The sequence below is a fragment of the Macrobrachium rosenbergii genome, chromosome 5 (assembly GCF_040412425.1).
Source record: "Macrobrachium rosenbergii isolate ZJJX-2024 chromosome 5, ASM4041242v1, whole genome shotgun sequence".
Lineage (NCBI taxonomy): Eukaryota > Metazoa > Arthropoda > Malacostraca > Decapoda > Palaemonidae > Macrobrachium > Macrobrachium rosenbergii.
Genome location: NC_089745.1, coordinates 52208994 through 52228424, shown reverse-complemented (window position 1 = coordinate 52228424; position 19431 = coordinate 52208994). Strand labels below are relative to the sequence as shown.

At 37.8% G+C, this 19431-nt stretch overlaps 1 protein-coding gene across 6 annotated transcripts in view; it reads left to right on the top strand.

Annotated features, from left to right (window-relative positions):
• The window catches only part of AP-1sigma (AP-1 complex subunit sigma-2), a 133314-nt gene that overhangs the window by 71379 nt on the left and 42504 nt on the right, over window positions 1-19431 (top strand). For 2 of the 6 annotated variants that reach the window (XM_067104323.1, XM_067104327.1), the window contains exon 6: window positions 17648-19431. This exon is cut by the window's right edge and continues 860 nt beyond it. The exons of the other annotated variants lie outside the window; for them this stretch is intronic. In XM_067104323.1, coding sequence (XP_066960424.1) covers window positions 17648-17692 — 45 coding nt within the window. In that variant the 3' untranslated portion in view covers window positions 17693-19431. The remainder of the gene's footprint in view (window positions 1-17647) is intronic. 6 annotated transcript variants of the gene reach the window in all.

The following is a 19431-nucleotide window of genomic DNA, read 5'->3' as shown; positions in this document are numbered from 1 at the left end:
CTGTTAGTCAGATTCTTCAGTAATAGTATTTTTGGGTTTTGCATTACTGTTGAATTGCAAAACTTGCTATTGGGAGAAATTTTTAAGGCCTAACCTTGGATAGGGTTACATTGACACAACTCGAATAAACCCACCAATGACATAACCATAGTCAAAGACACAGGGATAGTTAAAATGAGACATGGTCAGTGGTACAGTAGGGGTTGGTGACACACAGTCAGAAGCAAGGCAGAAGCAGTGGTACCTTTTGGCAAAAGGACTCTTGGTGAAGCTGTGGAAGCCTTTGGAGTTACTTCTTCCTGTAACAGGGGGGGAAGTTTTAAGACCATCCATTAAGGAGGAACCTACTGAAGATGTAGTGACTCAGTATTAGGGACTTCAGCCCTCTCTGCTGATGAGTAGGTGAGAAGAGGTGGTAGCAGATGGAGGGAAATTCCTTCCTTGGGTAATGGATAATCTTCCAAAGCAGGAGATTGAACAGGAGTTAAGTCGTCCTTAGGCAAAAACACACAGGGATTGGAGGAAGCAGATTGGGAAGCGTAGTGCTTATCATGTGCAACATGCTTAGAGTGAGGGATGACATTGCAGACAGACATGTAACTTCATCTGACAAGACTGTAGTCTATATTGAGAACTCAGTGGTACCAATAGATGAGGGAAAATTAGAAAGGTGGTTCAATGATGCCGGGGAGGTGGCTTTTATAAGGCTTCAATAACACCTTGTGAGCGGCACTTGTAAGCCCTCCTATGAGCTTACAGGGACTGTTGGTCTGGGGGACCAGTTTCACAAACCTCACAACTGTTGCCCTGTAAATGACAGGCACTGAAATTGAAGGTCTTGATCAAGGGAAGAGATGAAGAAACTTTAAGAACCTTTGCCTGTGCCCCAACTGTATGCCAAGACATTATTCACAGATGAAATTTGCTCGCTACAAACATCACAGACAAGGAGAAATTTAAAGATAGGCACAAGTAAACTTAAGTTCTTTGTTACAGTTGAGCAGTGGTTCAGTTGTAACTAAAGTATAACATCGTAAAGTTATGAGAATCAGTCTTAACCCTTAAGGGACAGCATAATTTATCAATGTGCAGCACCCCAGACTGGGGGAAACTTTGAGGTCAGCAAAATAAAAAAAAAAAAAATCACATTAATGGAAAGAAAATGACATGTACATTTACACTGTATAAATAAAAAAATTATAAAAAATTTTCCCTACCTTCCACGAGAAGTTGAAAATGACTATTTACAACCCCTTGTGGGGCCTCATTTACAAGACAATTGTAAATTTTACCAACTTATATATGGTTTTTGTAATAAATAAATTTATTGTATTTTGTAAAATTATTATTACTGCTCACACAATATCAAACAGATAAGAAATAAACACCGTAAAAAAATTTTTGCATATTTGTTGAAAAATATTCACATAAATTTACGAGAAGGAAGATTCATAACTTTTTTTTTTTTTACTTTACTTGCTTTTTCTAATATTTCTTTGCATTTTTCTTTGTAAAATTACATTTACAACCGATATACTATCGTAAAAGACAAAAACAAAAAACAACAGCAACCCCTTCGTATATTTACAAGCAAATTTACAAAAAGACTCATGTGAGAGAGAGATGCAGTACTTTCCTCCTTCAAGTCACAAGCATTACTGATGGCTGGAAAGACGTCTGTGGCAACACTGGTACGACTCTCAGGTCAGTATAAAAGTTGCCAATAGTGAATTTATAGCACACACAATTATTGGCACCTCCCTCTCGCCCCATTCTTACCATAATCAGTGTTGTGTAATATTGTTTCACACTCAGGCTAAATCCGTCCATCTCCCCAATCCTGTTTTACTTCACACTCAGGCTCAATCCGTCCCTTAAGGGTTTACAGGGAGACCGTAAATTAGCAAACCAAACAAAACCATTAAGTGCTGGGAAAAAATTGAGCTGAAAACAGGTAACAGAGCCATAAATAACCCTTTACTGTGAAACATTGTTTTGCAAAGAATAAATAGAGCAATTCACAGAGAAAGATAATAAAAGGAAGTTACTGAACACTGACAGAAAAGAAAGCACTAATTCACAGTGGAAACGACACTCAGAATAACTGCAGTGGCAGGGATTCCACAGAGTCTAAATGCTAATTTACACTCAATTAGCACTGAAAAATGCTACAGCATGATGAAATTGTAGTAGGGATAAATGACAATAAGGAAAATGTTAAATCCAGGGTGAACAACTCGATATTTATGAACACAGAGAGGTTCCACAAGAATGAGGCAGGATTCAGGTATCATCTAGGTGGATTATGCATGAACAGTAGATATTTCATATCAAAGGCTGAAAGAAGTTGTGTGATAGAGTTTATGGAATGAAAATGAGGGTTTCATATAAGTAACTTAACAAGTAATTACATAGCTATACTTTCCTACTCGCGTGGCAGCTGAAATTTGAAGTTCGCGGTAGCGATTCCTATTGTTTTTGTGTAGGTGAATACCCCGCTTACTATTGGTGAATGATAGGAACAACAAAACAAAGGAGCTCACTTCTTTTCTGCCAGCTTTAGATGTAACATCTAATGTTCTTTGGCAGCTTTGTTTGGAGTTTATCTTTGCTTTTTTGCAGGATTTGGTGATGTACTCTTTGTTCTGGTAGCTTTTCAGCTGAGCTTAGTTAATTTACAAGAACCTTGTGTTACTTATAATGTCGGGTTCAAGCTCCTCCAGTATTAGGTCTTGTAGGGAGGGTCACAAGATCCGCATGACTAAGGTTACTTATGATAGTCATACGATATGTGGTAAATGTAGAGGGCAGGAGTGCTCAAAGGATCTTACTTGTGAGGAATGTGAAGGATGGGATGAAATCAGTGGAAGGTTTGGAAATCTCATTTGGAGAAATTAGACTGGGACATGAAGAGGAAGGCAGCTTCTGGAGCCAAGAGTAGGGCTCATAGTTTAGAACCTGTTACTATTCTTTCTGTTGATAACCCCAGCCCCAACAGTAACATCCCTTTTCCTCCAACTTTAGCTTTATCCCCCATCCTTAGTCCTAATATTTTGTCAACTCCTTTACCCAGTTCCCGTGCTTCAGAACCCAGTGCCATTGCCAGCCTTGAAAGTAAGTTTGACCGCAAATTGGAACTTGTGGTCAGTACAGTGTCGAAGTTAGGTGAGTCCCTTAAGGTCCTGATGGATCAAGTGCGTAGTGTTGTGCAAGTGCCTGTGCCAGTGCCAGTGGAGGAGGTGGCTGTTCATCCCATGGATTCTCCCAGATAAAGGTCCATGTCACACTATCCTGAGCCTGGGAGGAGGTATACTGGAGGTCCAAAGGAGGTCGGTGGGGTTGCCCATGGACAGTCAACCCCTCATCCAATCCTGTGGCTCGTGTTTTAGACAGCCATTGGAAAGGCGTCTCTATCAGTGCTCATCAGTTGTTGTTGGACTCCAATTCTCCAGCCCTAACAAGAAGCATTCTTGGCGCTTTTAGGAGGAATCTCGTCCTCTCAAGAGACGTCACACCAGTGAAATTTCTCCCATTCCGTAGAAGTGGACCAAAGAACCGTCGCTCAGCCCTCAATCAGGTTGCAGTGTGTGGCACAGCCCAGACCGCTTGTCGCCCGAGTGTTCCCATTCAGAATGCCAGTTTTTGGCGCCAAAGCACCCTTCTGCTAGGAAAAGAGCTTCATCTTCGTCCAGGCACCTACACGAGTACCCAGTGTATTCTCCCGAGCGTCACTCGGTATTATCTGTCACCAAGCACGCAACTCTGACTCCCAAGCACCCGGTATCTGCCTCTGCCAGTTCAGCGCCAACTGAGTGCCTGGAACCGAACAAGCACACGTCGTCGTCATCGCTTGCACCCGTCACAGAGGTTCTGTCTTTTGCTCATATAAAGTAACAGTTAGCAGATGTTCCGGGCTTGCTGCAGAAGACACCTTCTGTATCGAAGCCTTCTTGAGATGTATCTTTTTCTCCAGTCTATTCCGCAATGGAGGAGGTAGTTCAAGAACCGACTCCTGGCATATGCGTCTCTTCTGAGGTATTTCTTACCAGCTTTTCCATTGCCTTTCCAGCCAGCTGCTCCAGTTTCTCCTGCCTCTACCTTCCTTTTGAGGAATCAGGTAGACTCTAGTACTCGTCTCCCCAAGATGGTTCTTATTTCGTCTGCACGGGAAGCTCTGAAGGAAGTAGAGGATTGGCTCGCTCTGAAGAAAGAGCAAGGGAAGGCCGCTTTTGCTTTTCCTCCAGCGAGACTCACTACCAGAAGATACTTGTATGCTACGGGAGAAGCTCCATCCTTGGGAGGTGCTACCTCATCCCAAGGTGACTTCTCTGGACTGATCGACTCTGCTCGTCAATCCGCCTTCCTATTGGCTAAGGTTTTCTTTGCCTCATCAGAGCTGGATCATATAGCCAAGTATGTGTTCAGAGTCCCTGAGGTGTTTAGTTTCCTCGACTGGACAATCGGGGCCCTTGCCAGGAAGATAGAGGACTACAATATGTTGGCGACAGACCTGTCAGCAGATTGGCTCGGTGTTTTGTCTTGCGCTGATAAAGCCATTCGAGATGGCTCCTCTGAGCTTGCAGTCCTTTTTTCCATAGGAGTCCAGAAGAAAAGGGAGTTGTGGTGTGCACCTTCACCACAAAGGGAGTGACTTCGGTTCAGTGACTTCTTGGACAAGCAGTACCTGTTTCCACAATTGGCTGTGAAGGAGATTGCCACCGATTTGCAGAAGAAATCGACTCGGGATCTTTTGGCCCGGTCGTCCAAGCACCCAAAAGAGTCTTTTGCTTTTGCTGCGAAATCCTTCTCTCTGCAACATCAGCCCTTTCGTGGAGGCAAACAGTGTTTCTCTACCAAACCCCATTCCAAAGTATGATTCACCACTAGGTCTACCAAGAAGACCTCAGCCAGACCACCTTCTTCCAAGAAATGACTCATCTACCCTTCGTGTACCTGTAGGAGCCAGACTCCCCCTTTTCTGGGAAAAGTGAAGCGCCAGAGGCATGGAGCCTTGGACAATCAAAATTCTCAAGGAGGGCTACTCTATTCCATTCAAGGAGTGCCCTCCTCCTGCATCTTCACCGATCGCATTGATGGCATACTCAGAGGACTCCCAAAGGTTTGCAGCTCTGGCGGAGGAAGTTTCACCTCTCCAAGAAAAGGGCCATAGAAGTAGTAGTACAATCGCCTGTTCATAGTCCCTAAGTCATTGGGGAGGGGGGGTGGAGATCTGTCCTCGATGTCAGCGCTTTGAACTTCTTTGCATAGAAGCGAAGCTCAAATTGGAGACAAATCAGTCGATGCTATCATCCATTTAACTGGGTGACTGGATGATCACCCTGGATATGCAGGATGCATATTTCCATATCCTAGTTCATCCGGAGTCCAGGACATCCCTAAGAATTGTCTTCGAGGGCAGGGTCTTCCAATTTCAAGCCTTATGTTTCGGCCTCCCCACGGCCCCTCAGGTATTTATGCAAGTTCTTGCATCCCTTAGAAAGTGACTACACCTTCTAGGCATCAATATATGCCTGTACTTGGACGATTGGCTTCTCCGTTCACTGTTGCAAGAACAGTGCATGATGGATCTTCTGACAACCCTTTTACTTGCGCAAGAACTAGGATTGTTGATGAACTTAGAGAAATCACAGATGACCCCAGCTCAGGAGATCTTCTGTATGGGGATAAGAATAAACTGAGTTTTCAGGTTTTTCCATCCCCCAAGAGGATACAGTCCTGCCTTCAGTCATTACAAGATCTCCTGTGCTACAATTGTGTTCAGCAAGTCAGTGGATGAGCCTGTTGGGAACACTCTTATTCATCGAACAGTTTGTGAATTTAGGGAGACTACACATGAGATCTCTTCAGTTCTTCATGAGGGCAAACTGGAAGAGAAGGAAGTAAACAGACTCAGTGATGTTCCCCATAACGTCAGAGATAAAGTCAGACCTGTGGTAGTGGACATCCGAAGGCAGACTTGTAGAGGGAAAGTCTCTCTGCCTTGTGAACCCCGACCTCTTCTTCTATGCAGACACCTTGGACTGAGGCTGGGTAGTCCTTCGGGGCAACTTAGAAGCTTCCAGCATTTGGGCCTGATGCACTTTGTAAAAGCAGTCACAGAAAAGACTGTGGTGGTGCACACTGACACCACGACTTTCTCCTACATAAAGAGGGGGAATCCACTTCTTCTCCCTTTGTGAGGCAGCAAAGGACCTGCTCATTTGGGCAGATCAGAATCGGGTCAAGATTGTCACCAGGTTCATCCAAGGGAAGATGAACATCTTAGCAGACAAGCTAAGTCGGAATGGACAGGTTCTTCCAACAGTGGACTCTGAACTCTGTGGTCCTCAGCAGGCTATAGAATTTATGGGGCAAGGCGATGGTGGACCTGTTCGCAACATCGAAGAACCATCGTCTTCCTTTCTTCTGTTTGCTGGTTCCAGATCCTCAGGCATGGGTGACGTACGCCATGCTGATGAACTGGTCGAACTTGGACCTCTATGCCTTCCCTCCATTCAACTTGGTGAGAGAGGTACTCAACAAGTTCCAATCCCATCACAGTGTAACAATGGCCCTGATAGCTCCATTTTGGCTGCTCAAGGAATGGTTCCCAGACCTTCTAAGACTAGCCCTTCGTTGGCTGAGTCGGTTGAGCTTCAGACTGTCACTCGATGGGCCGGAGTTCAGTTCCCCCAGCCGGCTGATGAAGAGTTAGAGGAATTTATTTCTGGTGATAGAAATTCATTTCTTGCTATAATGTGGTTCGGATTCCACAATAAGCTGTAGGTCCCGTTGCTAAGTAACCAATTGGTTCTTAGCCACGTAAAATAAGTCTAATCCTTCGAGCCAGCCCTAGGAGAGCTGTTAATCAGCTCAGTGGTCTGGTAAAACTAAGGTATACTTAACCTTCTAAGACTTCTTGTGGACTTTCCCAGACTGCTCCTGCAGGGTCCAGATTTACTCAAACAGCCCCACCTTTGGAAATTCCATCAAGGACTTTCTGCTCTAATTCTGACAGGCTTGATACTGTCCAGAGACTTGTCAGAGCAAAGGGATTTTCAAGGCAAGCTGTGGAAGTTATTGCGGGATGTAGACGTCAGTCTTCCAGATGAGTCTACCAAAGTGGGCTGTCTTTAGTAGGTGGTGTAGCAGCTGTAACACCTCTTCTGCTAAAACCACTATAGCCCAGATAGCCTATTTCCTGCTTTTCTTAAGGACCACCGAGGGGCTCTCTGCATCCACCATCTAAGGCTATACTGTAGAGCAATGTTGGGGTCTGTTTTTAAGCACAGGGGACTAGACATGACCTCTAACCAAGACCTTAGCGACCTTGTCAAGTCTTTTGAGACTTCCAAACAGGTGAGAACTGAATCAGTATCCTGGAACTTAGATGTAGTGCTTAAGTGGTTAATGGGACTTGCTTTTGAACCCCTCCATTCCACATCTCTTAAGAACCTAACAAAGAATACTCGTCCTCATAGCCTTGGTCACCGCAAAATGAGTAAGTGAGCGTCAGGCCATCGACAAGCTTATTGGTTTCACTCAGGGAGACGCAATCTTTACCTTTACACTTGGTTTCCTGGCCAAGAATGAGACACCATATGACCCCTGGCTGCGCTCATTCTCCATTAAAAACCTGATGGGATATTCTCAGACCTGACAAGGAGGAAAGGGTCTGGTGCCTGGTTAGAGTGCCTAGATACTACTTAGCGCGACCTCTGTCTAAAAATGCATTGTCCTTTTTCCTCAGGAGCCTTATTACGGAGGCACACTCACAAATACAAGAGGACGTCATGCTTACCTTTAAAGTGAGAGCACACAAAATCAGGGCTGTTGCCACTTTGTATGTTTTCAGGATAATATGTTGCTTCTTTCGCCTTGAAATTAGGGTGTTGAGTTCTTTTTGGGGAACCCGGAGGATACTGTTACCCGGAGCGCCCACCAGTCTTTACTTGTGGTATGATGGTTTTTAGATATTTCTTTGTTGGTGTAGGTGACAGCTTTGTCTGGTCTTTCTGTCTTTTGGTACTGCGCTCAGGGCAAGGGCGGTTTTTCTCATATGCTTTGCGAGTATTCGGAAGACTCCTTTACTCCAAAGTCCCCACTTAAAAGTAGAGACTTCTCATAGCAATTCCGCTAAGTCACTACAGGTCAAGATGAGACCAACCAGAGGCAATAATCACCTGCAGTAGCTCTTACCTGGTAAGGAAACAACAAGCATTTTATTAATGCTAACAGAGTTTAGGTTTCAAATTCATCTTCATACCTGACTGTTTTTGGAGCAGAATACGTCCATTACGTCCATATATCCCAACTCCTATCAATGTGGGATTCAACTGTGTAATTACAGTAAACCCCCTATATTTGCGGGGGATGCGTACCACACCTCCCCGCGAATGGCTAAAATCCGCGAATACTTAAAACCCTTCTAAAATCACTTAGAACTGCCTATTTTGATAGTTCAAAAAAAAAACTAAAAATGCATATAGGCATTATCCTACTTACAATGGGGTTAGGTTCCAAAAAACCCATTGTTGGAGAAAACGTATCTCAAATATAGCCTAGCCTACACTAGGATATTCAGTACCATGTATACATAAATGGTGGCATAGCCTACACTACAAAGTATACTCTATACATATACATTATAGTAATTATTAATATCAGCTAATTCTGGAGGTTCATGCAGATTGACTTATGATAATTCAATACAGAGAGAAACTGAATAATAAACAAGAATTAGCCTAGCCTACACTATGGTATCATGTATACATATAAGGTAGTCTAGCCCTAGCCTACATTATAATGTAGGCTACTCTATATTCACAAATTAATATCTGATTATACAAACATCAATCTAACGAATATGCATCTTTTCCATGGATCTTTTAAAATGTTACACTTTATTTCACTGTATCCAGTAACACTGTATTGTATACTGTATATTTTTAATTGCTTTTATATTATAAGTTGCAGTCATAGCGATCAATGTTTTGGTTTCGAAATCTGTTACGCAGTAAGTTTATTTTGCCATACCTAACTCAATTCAAAGCTCTTTTCTTGCTTACAGTTAGCGTAACTGAATCTCCAGTTACATACTTTATATACATAGGACAAGGTTATTTTTGTTATATGGAGTGTTTTTAAGTCGAAATGTAACTTAAATATGTCTCCTTGTGAAATTAATTTAGCTATTTTTTTTCGTCGTATAGGTATTAATTGCTAATTATCTTAAGGCAAATTATCGTAACTCAAGCACTACCTGGGTACCTGAGTATTTTAATAGTTTTATTACAAAAAGTGTATTTAGTCATGAAAATGATGTGAAAATACAGAATTTAATGAATATTTCAGTAATTAGTGAATATTTCTCAGTGAAAAATACCACGAATTGGCTAATTTTCCTCAAGTAATGTGTATATATGTTCCATAGAGAAATCCGTGAATCGTGAGAACACAAATACGGGGGTTTTGCTTTACTTGGTAAGTTACTTATATGAAAATGGAAGTTTCATATATACTTACCAAGTAATTACAGATCAGAGCCCTCCCTCCTCCCTTCTCTTGGACATTAAGCATACAAGAAGTGAGCTCCTCTGTTTTGCTGTCCTGTTGTTCCCTGATAGTGGGCAGGGTAGTCACCTACACAAAAACAATAGAATCGTTAAAGCAAACTTCAAATTTTAGCTGCCGTGCGGTTAGGAAATTTTAGCTATGTAATTACTTGTTAAGTATATATAAACTTAATTTTATCATGAAAATACCATATTTTATGGTTAATGGGTTTGCTATGAACAATGAAATATTACTATATGATTGTGTATAAAAATTTAGTAAGTACACCAATTACAGTTTACATAATTATTATTTGTAGCAAGTAGAAAATGTGCCAAAGTTTCTTCTATGCAATTGAGCTTTCTGCACAGCCACTACAGCGTAAAATCAAGGCCACCGAAAACAGATCTATCTTTCAGTGGTCTCGGTATAATGCTGTATGAGCTGCAGCCCATGAAACTTTAACCACAGCCTGGTGGTGTCTTAGCCTATATCATTGCCAGAAGCACGATTATAGCTAAATTTAACCCTAAGTAAAAACTATTGAGGCTAGAGGGCTGCAATTTGGAATGTCTGATGATTGGAGGGTTGATGATCAACATACCAATATACAGCCCTCTAGCCTCAGTAGTTTTTAAGATCTGAGGGCAGACAGAATAAATTGCAAACAGACAGAATAAAATACAGTACTCATTTGTTATCACTCATGACTGTCCCATGCATGCAGGTCAGTATATAAGGGAATATTTTCCCAAATTTACCTATTAATACAGTATCCATAATTTCGTAGTTTGGTAAATGGGGATACAGAATGGTAAGATTTTATTGTAAATCCAAATGTGAACAGTTATGGTCTGTTCATTGGCCTTTTACTTTTTATCCATTTCCTTTTTTGCTCTTCCCAATTTCTTCAACTTTACCTTGCTCCTCTTTTCCCTTCTCTCATAAGAACAAGTCCTTCAGGCAAACCCTCACTGATGAAAGTCTAGGAAAGTGATCAATGGTCTCATTAAGCTATGGAGTGTGCAGTTAATCAGAAAAGAATTTTAATTTTTTCTTCTCCCAGTCCCCAGAAATACCAGAACCCTCCATTATTACTTGCTTTCTAGGAAGCAAGCATAATTTTCTTTTATAGAAAACAGTAGAAACTGAGAATTGATGAGTATCTTATGGTTCATGCTAGTAAAAACTTTTTACAGATGTTTTAGAATGAGGGCAGCATGAATTTTCTCTCTGAACCCTGATGATAAAACTTATATTAAAATGGTCGGGTGAGCTGCTCTACAGTCATTCATTAGAGATAGTGCTTTTATCTTTTTTGACAGTGTGGAGAGAGTCATTCAGTTGATAAGCATTTGTCATTGCCTTTAAACTTTCAGTAGTACACTACAATTTGTTCATTGGTCATAACACCTAGAGATAATTTCCAAATTGAAGTTCTTTTAAGGACCAAGGGTGGAAGACTAGCCCGACTTATAATAAAGCATAATTTCTAATCAGTGTTATTGAGAATTCATTTGTAAGTCTTTTTTACACAACTTTTTTTTATTTATCTTTGCAATGCTTCATTTGTGTGTAAGTAAGCTTTAAAGAAAATACCTTGACCCATGAGTGGATAACATTGTGTTATTTGAAAAAGAGCAAGTGGTCATTATTCTAGTTGCTTGATTTGATACGGTATTCTATTTGACATCTTTTTGTAAAGTTCTGAAGCTATTTTTTTAATATTTGAGGAAATGTGTATATTTTGTGGATTTAAATACTATTAATTGGCAAAACTAATCTTGGCCTCTACTCTTGCTGTATGGTTTTGCTGCTTTGTTTTCCACTTACCAGTGAACTACCAAAAATTGGATACTCTGGTAGTAGCTCTTAGATTGTCTAATTCAGACCAGTGTAGATGATACTTATTTCTGGAGGAGATAACACTTAAATACATTGTGGTGGTCCAAGCTGTAGTTTCTGATTTTATTTTTCATAGATTTGTCACTCGAATTTTTATAGACTTTCGTTTTATAGTTGGTATTAATGAGTTTTCTAGGAATGCTTTGTGTGAAATAAGGGATTTCCTTATAATGTATGTGCTTAATATATTTATGCTACACTGCCTAAAACAGCTTTCATCAGTTGAAAATAGTCATGGAAGAAAAACGACGGTACTCTTCTTTCTCTGCTGGGTACTTTCATAAAGTATTCCACGTACTTTCAATTTCATAGTGCCCCCCTTGTCTGCCGTGTTCCATTTGATATTGAAGTATGTGTCAGCTGTGATATGTGACACCATTCATCTCATTGGACTTTGCTGTTTTAGACATACAGATCATATACAGTATTAAGATTTGGCTCATAATCCTATCCTCCCAGTTTCTGACATCTGGACTAATGGAAGTTTTTCTTAGAGATCAGTTTGGGGTTGCAGTTAATGTTATTAGACAGCTAAATGGGACAAGACCATAAGGAACAGATGGAAATTAAAAAAGAAAAACTTGCATGGCCTGAGCCAAAGGGAAGTTGCAAAGAACTTAATAGCACAAAGAACTTAATAAAACTATTTACATTTCTCCACATAAGACTTAATGAATGTGGCACCCCTGTGGGGTCTGGAATCCGAGGCAACTAGTAATAATTAACAGAGGCAGTTGATGGCGTCTTGATTAGGAGCCCGTTATAGTGAGAATTACTCAAAGAGAGGAAGAATCCAGACTTCTTTCTGCAAATGATGAATTTTTTCAGCTAATCCCACAGTATTCCAAAAGTTGAATAAGGCTTTTGTATGTATGTTATGCGTCAAGTTGGAAGGGATATTTTGAAGACAGCTATGTAGGTATTCAGTTTTAGTAAACATTTTCATGAAAGTTTCAAGGAAAGGTCTTTTGGAGCTTACAAGAGTTTGTTTGTGTCATTTGAGTTTCCCTTAATTATTGTTTAGTTTATTCAGTGTATTCATTGTCACTTCTGCATTAGTTCATGTTTGACAACAAATTCCATGCTCTTGGTTAATAATGGTTAAAGTCTCATATTCAAAAGTTTTTCTCTAATAACTTGTCATTTCTCCATGTAAATTTACTACAAACATTGCAAATACTGTAGTGTAGTTTTTTCTTTGGGTTGTATTTTTAATTCCCCTTATATTACTCAAGTTTTATGCTTGCATGCTAGAAGTTTTTGATGCTTTTTTTTATCCTTGAGTAAATATTTGAATGTAAGGGAATTATATAAGGAAGGGTAGTTGAAGTATGTTCATGCACAAATACTGTACAGTAGTTTGTTTTGCATTTTTGTAATTAATATCATTATGCATAGGAAAAAAAGCATAAAGGATTATAACTAGATAATTAAGCTTCCATAGAATGGAGTACCTAAAAATTTTTACACAAGTTTATGCGGTTAAACCTTCAAAAGTTCTTTTTCACTCTTGTCCATCTCAAGCACTTACTGCTTGAATTTCTATCTGGTTAAAGTCCTCATCTTGGCCCCTTATATACAGTGTTCTCTGATCTTTTAGGCCTTCATGTAGGTCAGCATTCTTTTGGTGCTCTCGCCTCCATCCATTTTTTTTTACTCTCATTTAAGAACATAGCCTTGGGTCAACCATGTGAAATTTTAATAATATAACCTAGTGGATTAAACTACATTGACCTCTCCACCACAGCAATTATCCTCTGACTCCAAATCTTCACCTCTTATGTTCAATGCACATTACTGTATTCACCCCTAAATCTCTACCATCATTCACATGGCTACATTCCATACTATATTTTTATTTTGTTTCCTTTTCAGTAACTATAATTTGCTTTATGCCTACACTGATTCCAATCATCCTGTTTTTTTTTTTTTTCCTATTCACAATTTCATCTTATGAAAGATCAAAACCTCTAACTTCAAGTGTGCTATTGATCCAGGTTAAGTGCATACAGTACCTTCCATGTTCCTCCCTTTTTGCACATTGTTATAGCTTTATTTCTTACAGTGAAGGAGTATAGGGTTTAGTGCTGATACTTGGTGGACTTTATTTTTTTTATATTATTGTTATTGCCTATCTTCGCATGTGGCCTTGTGTCATGGCCACTTCCTTAGTGGCTCTTTATGGCACTGTCTTTGTAGTATCATGGTTGCTTGCTTTGGTAATATGCCAGGTGCCTTCTTCCTGCTCAAGTCTTTTTCATTATTGCCTCTTAATATTTCATCTTAGGTTGATTTCTGGGGCACTAAACCAGATTAATAATTTTCATGTTTTCATAACCTTTTATCTTGGCTCCAGTGTTTCCCCATACTTTTTAATTGTTCCAAAAATTATACTTTTATATTTGTCACAGTATAGAGCATCAACTTTTTTGTTTAATACTTTTGTACAGTAAAGGGTCCATTGATCTCATTTCAAATATTGATACGTCTCAAGCAACCAAACTTATGATAAATGTAAAAGAAATCAACTTTCCATATGGTTATAGAAGGCTGTAACTTGCTGGTTAATCCTCAAGTTCCAGTTTTCAATCCAATACACACACCTGTTAACCACTTTTCTCTTGCACATGTGGGGTGGATTTATAGATATAAACTGAAATTGTGAAGAGTTGTGTAAGAGTGTCGAAGTTCGAGTGGTTTTCCCAAGCTGTCCAGGTGCCTAAGGAAGTTAAGCAAATACATGTCATTTTGTGGTAAGCTTGAAAATGTAGAAAGCAACTCAGTGAATAACATAAATGTTGGGCTTTTAGTATTTCATAATATCTAAGTTTTATAATTTTGATGCTTAATTTAAAGCTTAAAAAGGGCATTTATAACCTTGATTTTTAAAAGAACTTCTAGTATTGTTAGTGATTTGTTTAAGAATTATTCCATATGTTGTTTCTTTTATTGAGCTGAAGAAAATCAGTAGGCAATTTAGTTGAATGGACACTTGGTAACCAAGCTTACTAGTTTTAGATAGTTTTTAAATTCCATGGAAGATCTCAACAAATTTTTCAACCAAAAATCTAGCTGTATGTGTCTGAGGAATGAAGGTTAGTGATACTTAATTAGATTTAAAATAAATGAAACAAACACTTCAGTGTAGTATATTTGTCATAACCACAGGCTACATGACTATCCTTTGTTAACAAGAATTTTCATTTATGAAACTAAATTGATTCAGTATATGCATTGATTAAATAACAATAATTGAGAATTAGGTAACGTAAAATAGTAAGGTAAGAGAGTATTGCATTTTAGAAAAGTTCTACAGGATCTTTTTAAACAAACGCAAGAGTTGATGAAGAACTCGGGTCCTAGGCATCATGAAGCAGACACTGCAAAATAAGTAGCTTTCACTAAGTTGATAGCAGAAGTTACCTATTTGAAAAAAGCTTAAGAAAAACAAACTAAAAATCTGTTAATAGTCTAAATCATAATTAGCATTGTGAGGAAAATAGTAACACCACCAAAAAAAGTTTGTTCATGAGATAAAAATCCAAGTTGGTTGTTGACTTCCAAACAAGAGAACAGTATTTTGATTGATACAAAATATTACATTGCATTGTACTATCACATTCAAATCAGATAAGGGACAGGTCAATACATAGAGACTGAGCATGAACTCAGGATCATGCTAAAGCCCACTTTCCTCTCAAATGATACCAGGGAAAACAAAACAGTGACTGTTGATATATCAGTAGGTAGACTCTGGCACCTACCCCAGGTCCCCATTCATAGCTTACAGTAACAGTAGGCCAGTGCCGGTGATATACATGCTGTGGCCTGAGATCAGCTGGACTCTGGGCACAGAGAGTGACCAATCTCACTGAGCTACCAAAGTACAGGAGGCCTTAAGAATATACCTAGTAATTCAGCAGTATTAGTACGCTACAACCTGGCTTATATGTGTGTGTATGTATGATTTTTCCATGGAATGTCGATGTAATAGATTATTATGTAAATATAAGTGAATCATCTTCAGATAATATTTACAGGGCCCAGGAGTTTTTCCATGCAAAATATTTCTAGGCATGAGCATATTAATACATTTTATTTTTTTTTTTAACGCCGAAAGAAATATCTGGATCTTTTCCATTTTAAATGAAATTTTAGCTGAAGCATTGACATTTCTATTAATTTTTTTTTAGAAATTTTAATATACAAGTTGGTGATATATTGTTCAGCATTGTGAGAGCTTTGATTTGATTTTACTCACTGCATTGGTTAAATAATAATAATAATAATAATAATAATAGTAATAATAATAATAATATGAATCTACAAACTTAGTCACCTGGAAAGTAGAGCTTTGTTTTTATGAGGTTTGAAGTATTGGTAATGCTAGAATAATTAATAATGATAATGACAGTAATAATAATGAATGAGTGCATATGGGTATTGTTTGAAATTTAAAGAAATTTTATTAGGTATCCCATTAATGTCAAAAAGAAAAAGTTCATCAAAGTATGGGGTATAGAATTTTATAGGATCTGTAGCCATATACAGGCTGACCAAGTGAAATGTTCCTGAAAATCACTGCTCATAAATACTTGTACAGTGGTTTTTTCGTAACAATTCTCCAGTTTTAACTGCTGTTGGAACAAAGTGAGCCTTTATAAGCGTAAAGTAATGATTGAGCAGGTAACTGTCTTTTGAGTAATATTAAGTTATTTTGTGAGAGAATGCCTTTTTTTCTTTTGCACAATGCATAATTTATAAATTGTCAGTAACTTGATATGTATGAAAAACGTTCCTTTGGTAGTTGCATGACACTTGCACCCTTGGAAGTGTTTCAACCTAGTATTATTTCATTTTGTTATATCTTCTTCATATTTGTTTGATTTTCATTTCTATCTGTTATCTTATAAGTAGAGTATTTTATTTTCATTGGCTAGTCAAATGTCTCTTAGTAATTAGCTCATAACTAAGAAGACTTGAACCCAAGCTACATTATGAACTAATGTTAATGTTATGCAGTACTGTTGGTTTACAAATAATGGAGATTATAGTACTGTATTTTAAACTAAATTTGTTTTGTAGAAAGTTGTTACACTGTATTGTAAATGAGAAGAGCTTATTTGTAGGCAGTGGAAGAGATGAGAGAGAGAGACTAAACAAATGAGCCAATTTTCAACTAAACTTTAAAGTGAACTTTGTAAATCTCAAGATGTCACAAATGTAACTGGAGAAATACATGCATGAATCCAAAGTTGACTCTTCTCATTTCAGTATTCCTTATTTGTGGTTGTTCCAAATAACATTATTAATGCTGTCTGTTTTAGCCTAACTGCATGCCCCATGTTTTTCCATGTTTTTTTTTTTTTTTTTTTTGTGAATTCAGGCTATTGTGTGACAGTGGAAGATTATTTTTCTTTTGGATTATTTGGTCTTGATATTATCAGGATGTTGGTGGGGTGTTTTTTTTTTTATTGAAACAGAATTGTTTTCACTTAATATACTTAATGTTGGATTTGGGAGAAAAGAGCTGTATCTAAATCCCCCAAATCATGTATGAAAAATATGTAATGCTTGCGGAAATTAAACTAGAGCTGTTAGCCTTGAATTTTTGCTTCATCTGAAAGGTGTAATTGTTTTTACGCTGTTTTATTTTGTACGTGATTTAGATTTGGGTGAACATTAAAAATCTACATGACCTCCTGTAGCTGGTGTATAGTTTTACAAATAGCAATGTATTTGTGCTATTACTAGTTAGGAAAGTTGCCTAAAGTTGGGTTTTATAGATATCGTCTGATTCATGGCTAGTGAGCAGGATGTTGAGAAGCATGGATGTTTTGATTGTTTTCTTCCTCTGTATGCTCAGAAAAGTTTTCTTTAAACCATACTGCCTGACATAAAGCCCTGTTGCATGATGATAATGCAAGTTTTTATATTCGACTTAGGTATAAAATCGATGGGCAGATTTAAATTTATTAGTATTGCTGTTTGGAATTACGTAAGAATCTTATCAAAGTGATAGCTATTAATATAAAGACATTTAGTGGTTTTACCATCTCTAATTTGAAGAAAGTGTTTGCAGAATTTAATTCCCTCAAAAAGTTTCAAGTAAATTAGATTTTGAACCTGAAGGTTTCTTAGAGAAGGCAGGGTTGGCCTTAGAGCTAATGTCCCATTTTCTTTCAAGGATGAGGCAGTGGAAGGGGCCCTGCGCGAGATTGGGCTGTACTAGCTTATGCAGCTGGAAAACACCTACGACTAAAGCCCGTACAATCTCCTCCCACCCTATGTTCCAAGTTTACAGATTTCTTCCCTTTTTGATGTCTTCATAGATTTTTTATATTTTTTCATGGAGGCCTAAAAAAGCCTGTGAGTCTAACCCTGATGTGGTGTGATGGTTTTGAATGTGAAGATGAAAGTGATTATAGGCAAAGTGTTTTCGTTTGCACAAAGGGTGGTTTTTGGAAAGATATAAAGGAACTTTGGTAAATAACATGATTTTTCAAAAATTTGGTGAAGAAAATACAGTAGATTGAGAAAGTGCGGTAATTTGGAAATGGAGATGGTGATTTACAGTTTCAGCCATGACTATTTTTGTTCCTTAATTTGAATGTAGATATTTGTCACTTGGTATTTTTCATGTCCTGTTTTTATATTTTTGATACTGAAACGCTTCAATTGAAAATTGGAGGGTAGGATAAACACTAAAAAGGAGCATCTTAGCAAAAATTTAAGGATAGGATTAACAGTAAACAGAAGTATTCCATTTGAAATGTTATTTCAGAGTTGTACAGTAAACATATTTTCTTTCTTTTTAAAGCGACTATTTAACACCAGTTCATCATTCTTCAAAGCCTTTTTTTTTTACCCAACTTTAGTTTTGGAGGAATGTAGGAATGCCCTACACAGGTTGATTTCTTCCTTATAGGCTTTAGTGATTTGTATTTTAAAAATACATTTTACACCTTCCGCTCATTTGATGATTGGAGTTTTGGTGAAGAAAAGTATCTTTACTGCTTATTTTTTGGTATATCTTAACGAAAGAAAGCTTTAGTGGTGAAGTATCCTAGCAGAGATGAGTGTTTATAGAAGTTGGTTTTGAATTGTAACTTTTTACGGTGCCTGGTTACAAACGTTCTGGGTAAATTTGATAATTAGGTTACTTCTAGTATTTAGGTACACAATCTATTATAAGCTAAGTTAGCTAAAACTTGACAAAGATTATTATAATTTTTTTTGGTTGGTGCACTTGGGTGTACATACCATATAATTTTGCTCTAGTTATAGATTTTACTTTGTACAATTCTTATTCACAGTATATTACAAGATAAACTATATACATTTGCTATTTTCATCACACCTTGCAATACCATTTTATGAAAAGAATACTGGCTTTCTTCACAGAAAATTATGTTAATCACAGATTTTCTGTTAAGCATAATTATTACAGTATAAGACTCACTAGTTGTATATTTTGTCACTAGTCATTTGTCATTTGTATGTCACAGGTATGTATTGCAGCTTGAAAATGACCTAGTGAACTTATAAATATAGAGAGACTACTATCTTGAAATATTATACAGGGAATATTTAATTATTGTATCAGGAATTATAAACTGGATTCCTGTGCAAAATGTGCGTATATTTAAGATGCACATGCACACCATTTTACTATTTTTCAAGTTAATAGTGTCTCTCTCTCTCTCTCTCTCTCTCTCTCTCTCTCTCTCTCTCTCTCTCTCTCTCTTTATGTTAATTGAAATGTTTTCACTTTTACATACGAGCCTTCATATTTAAAAAAAATTGGTGTATAGCTTTTCCATTTAAAACTTTTGCATAATAAAACGACAGACAATGCTTGTGGTTTATTTAATTTTGATTTTACATATTTCGAATGGGTTAGAATCCAAGGGTACAGTTTTTAAATTTATTTAGGAGTATTATTACCTCAAGGAACAGCTTCCAGAGCGT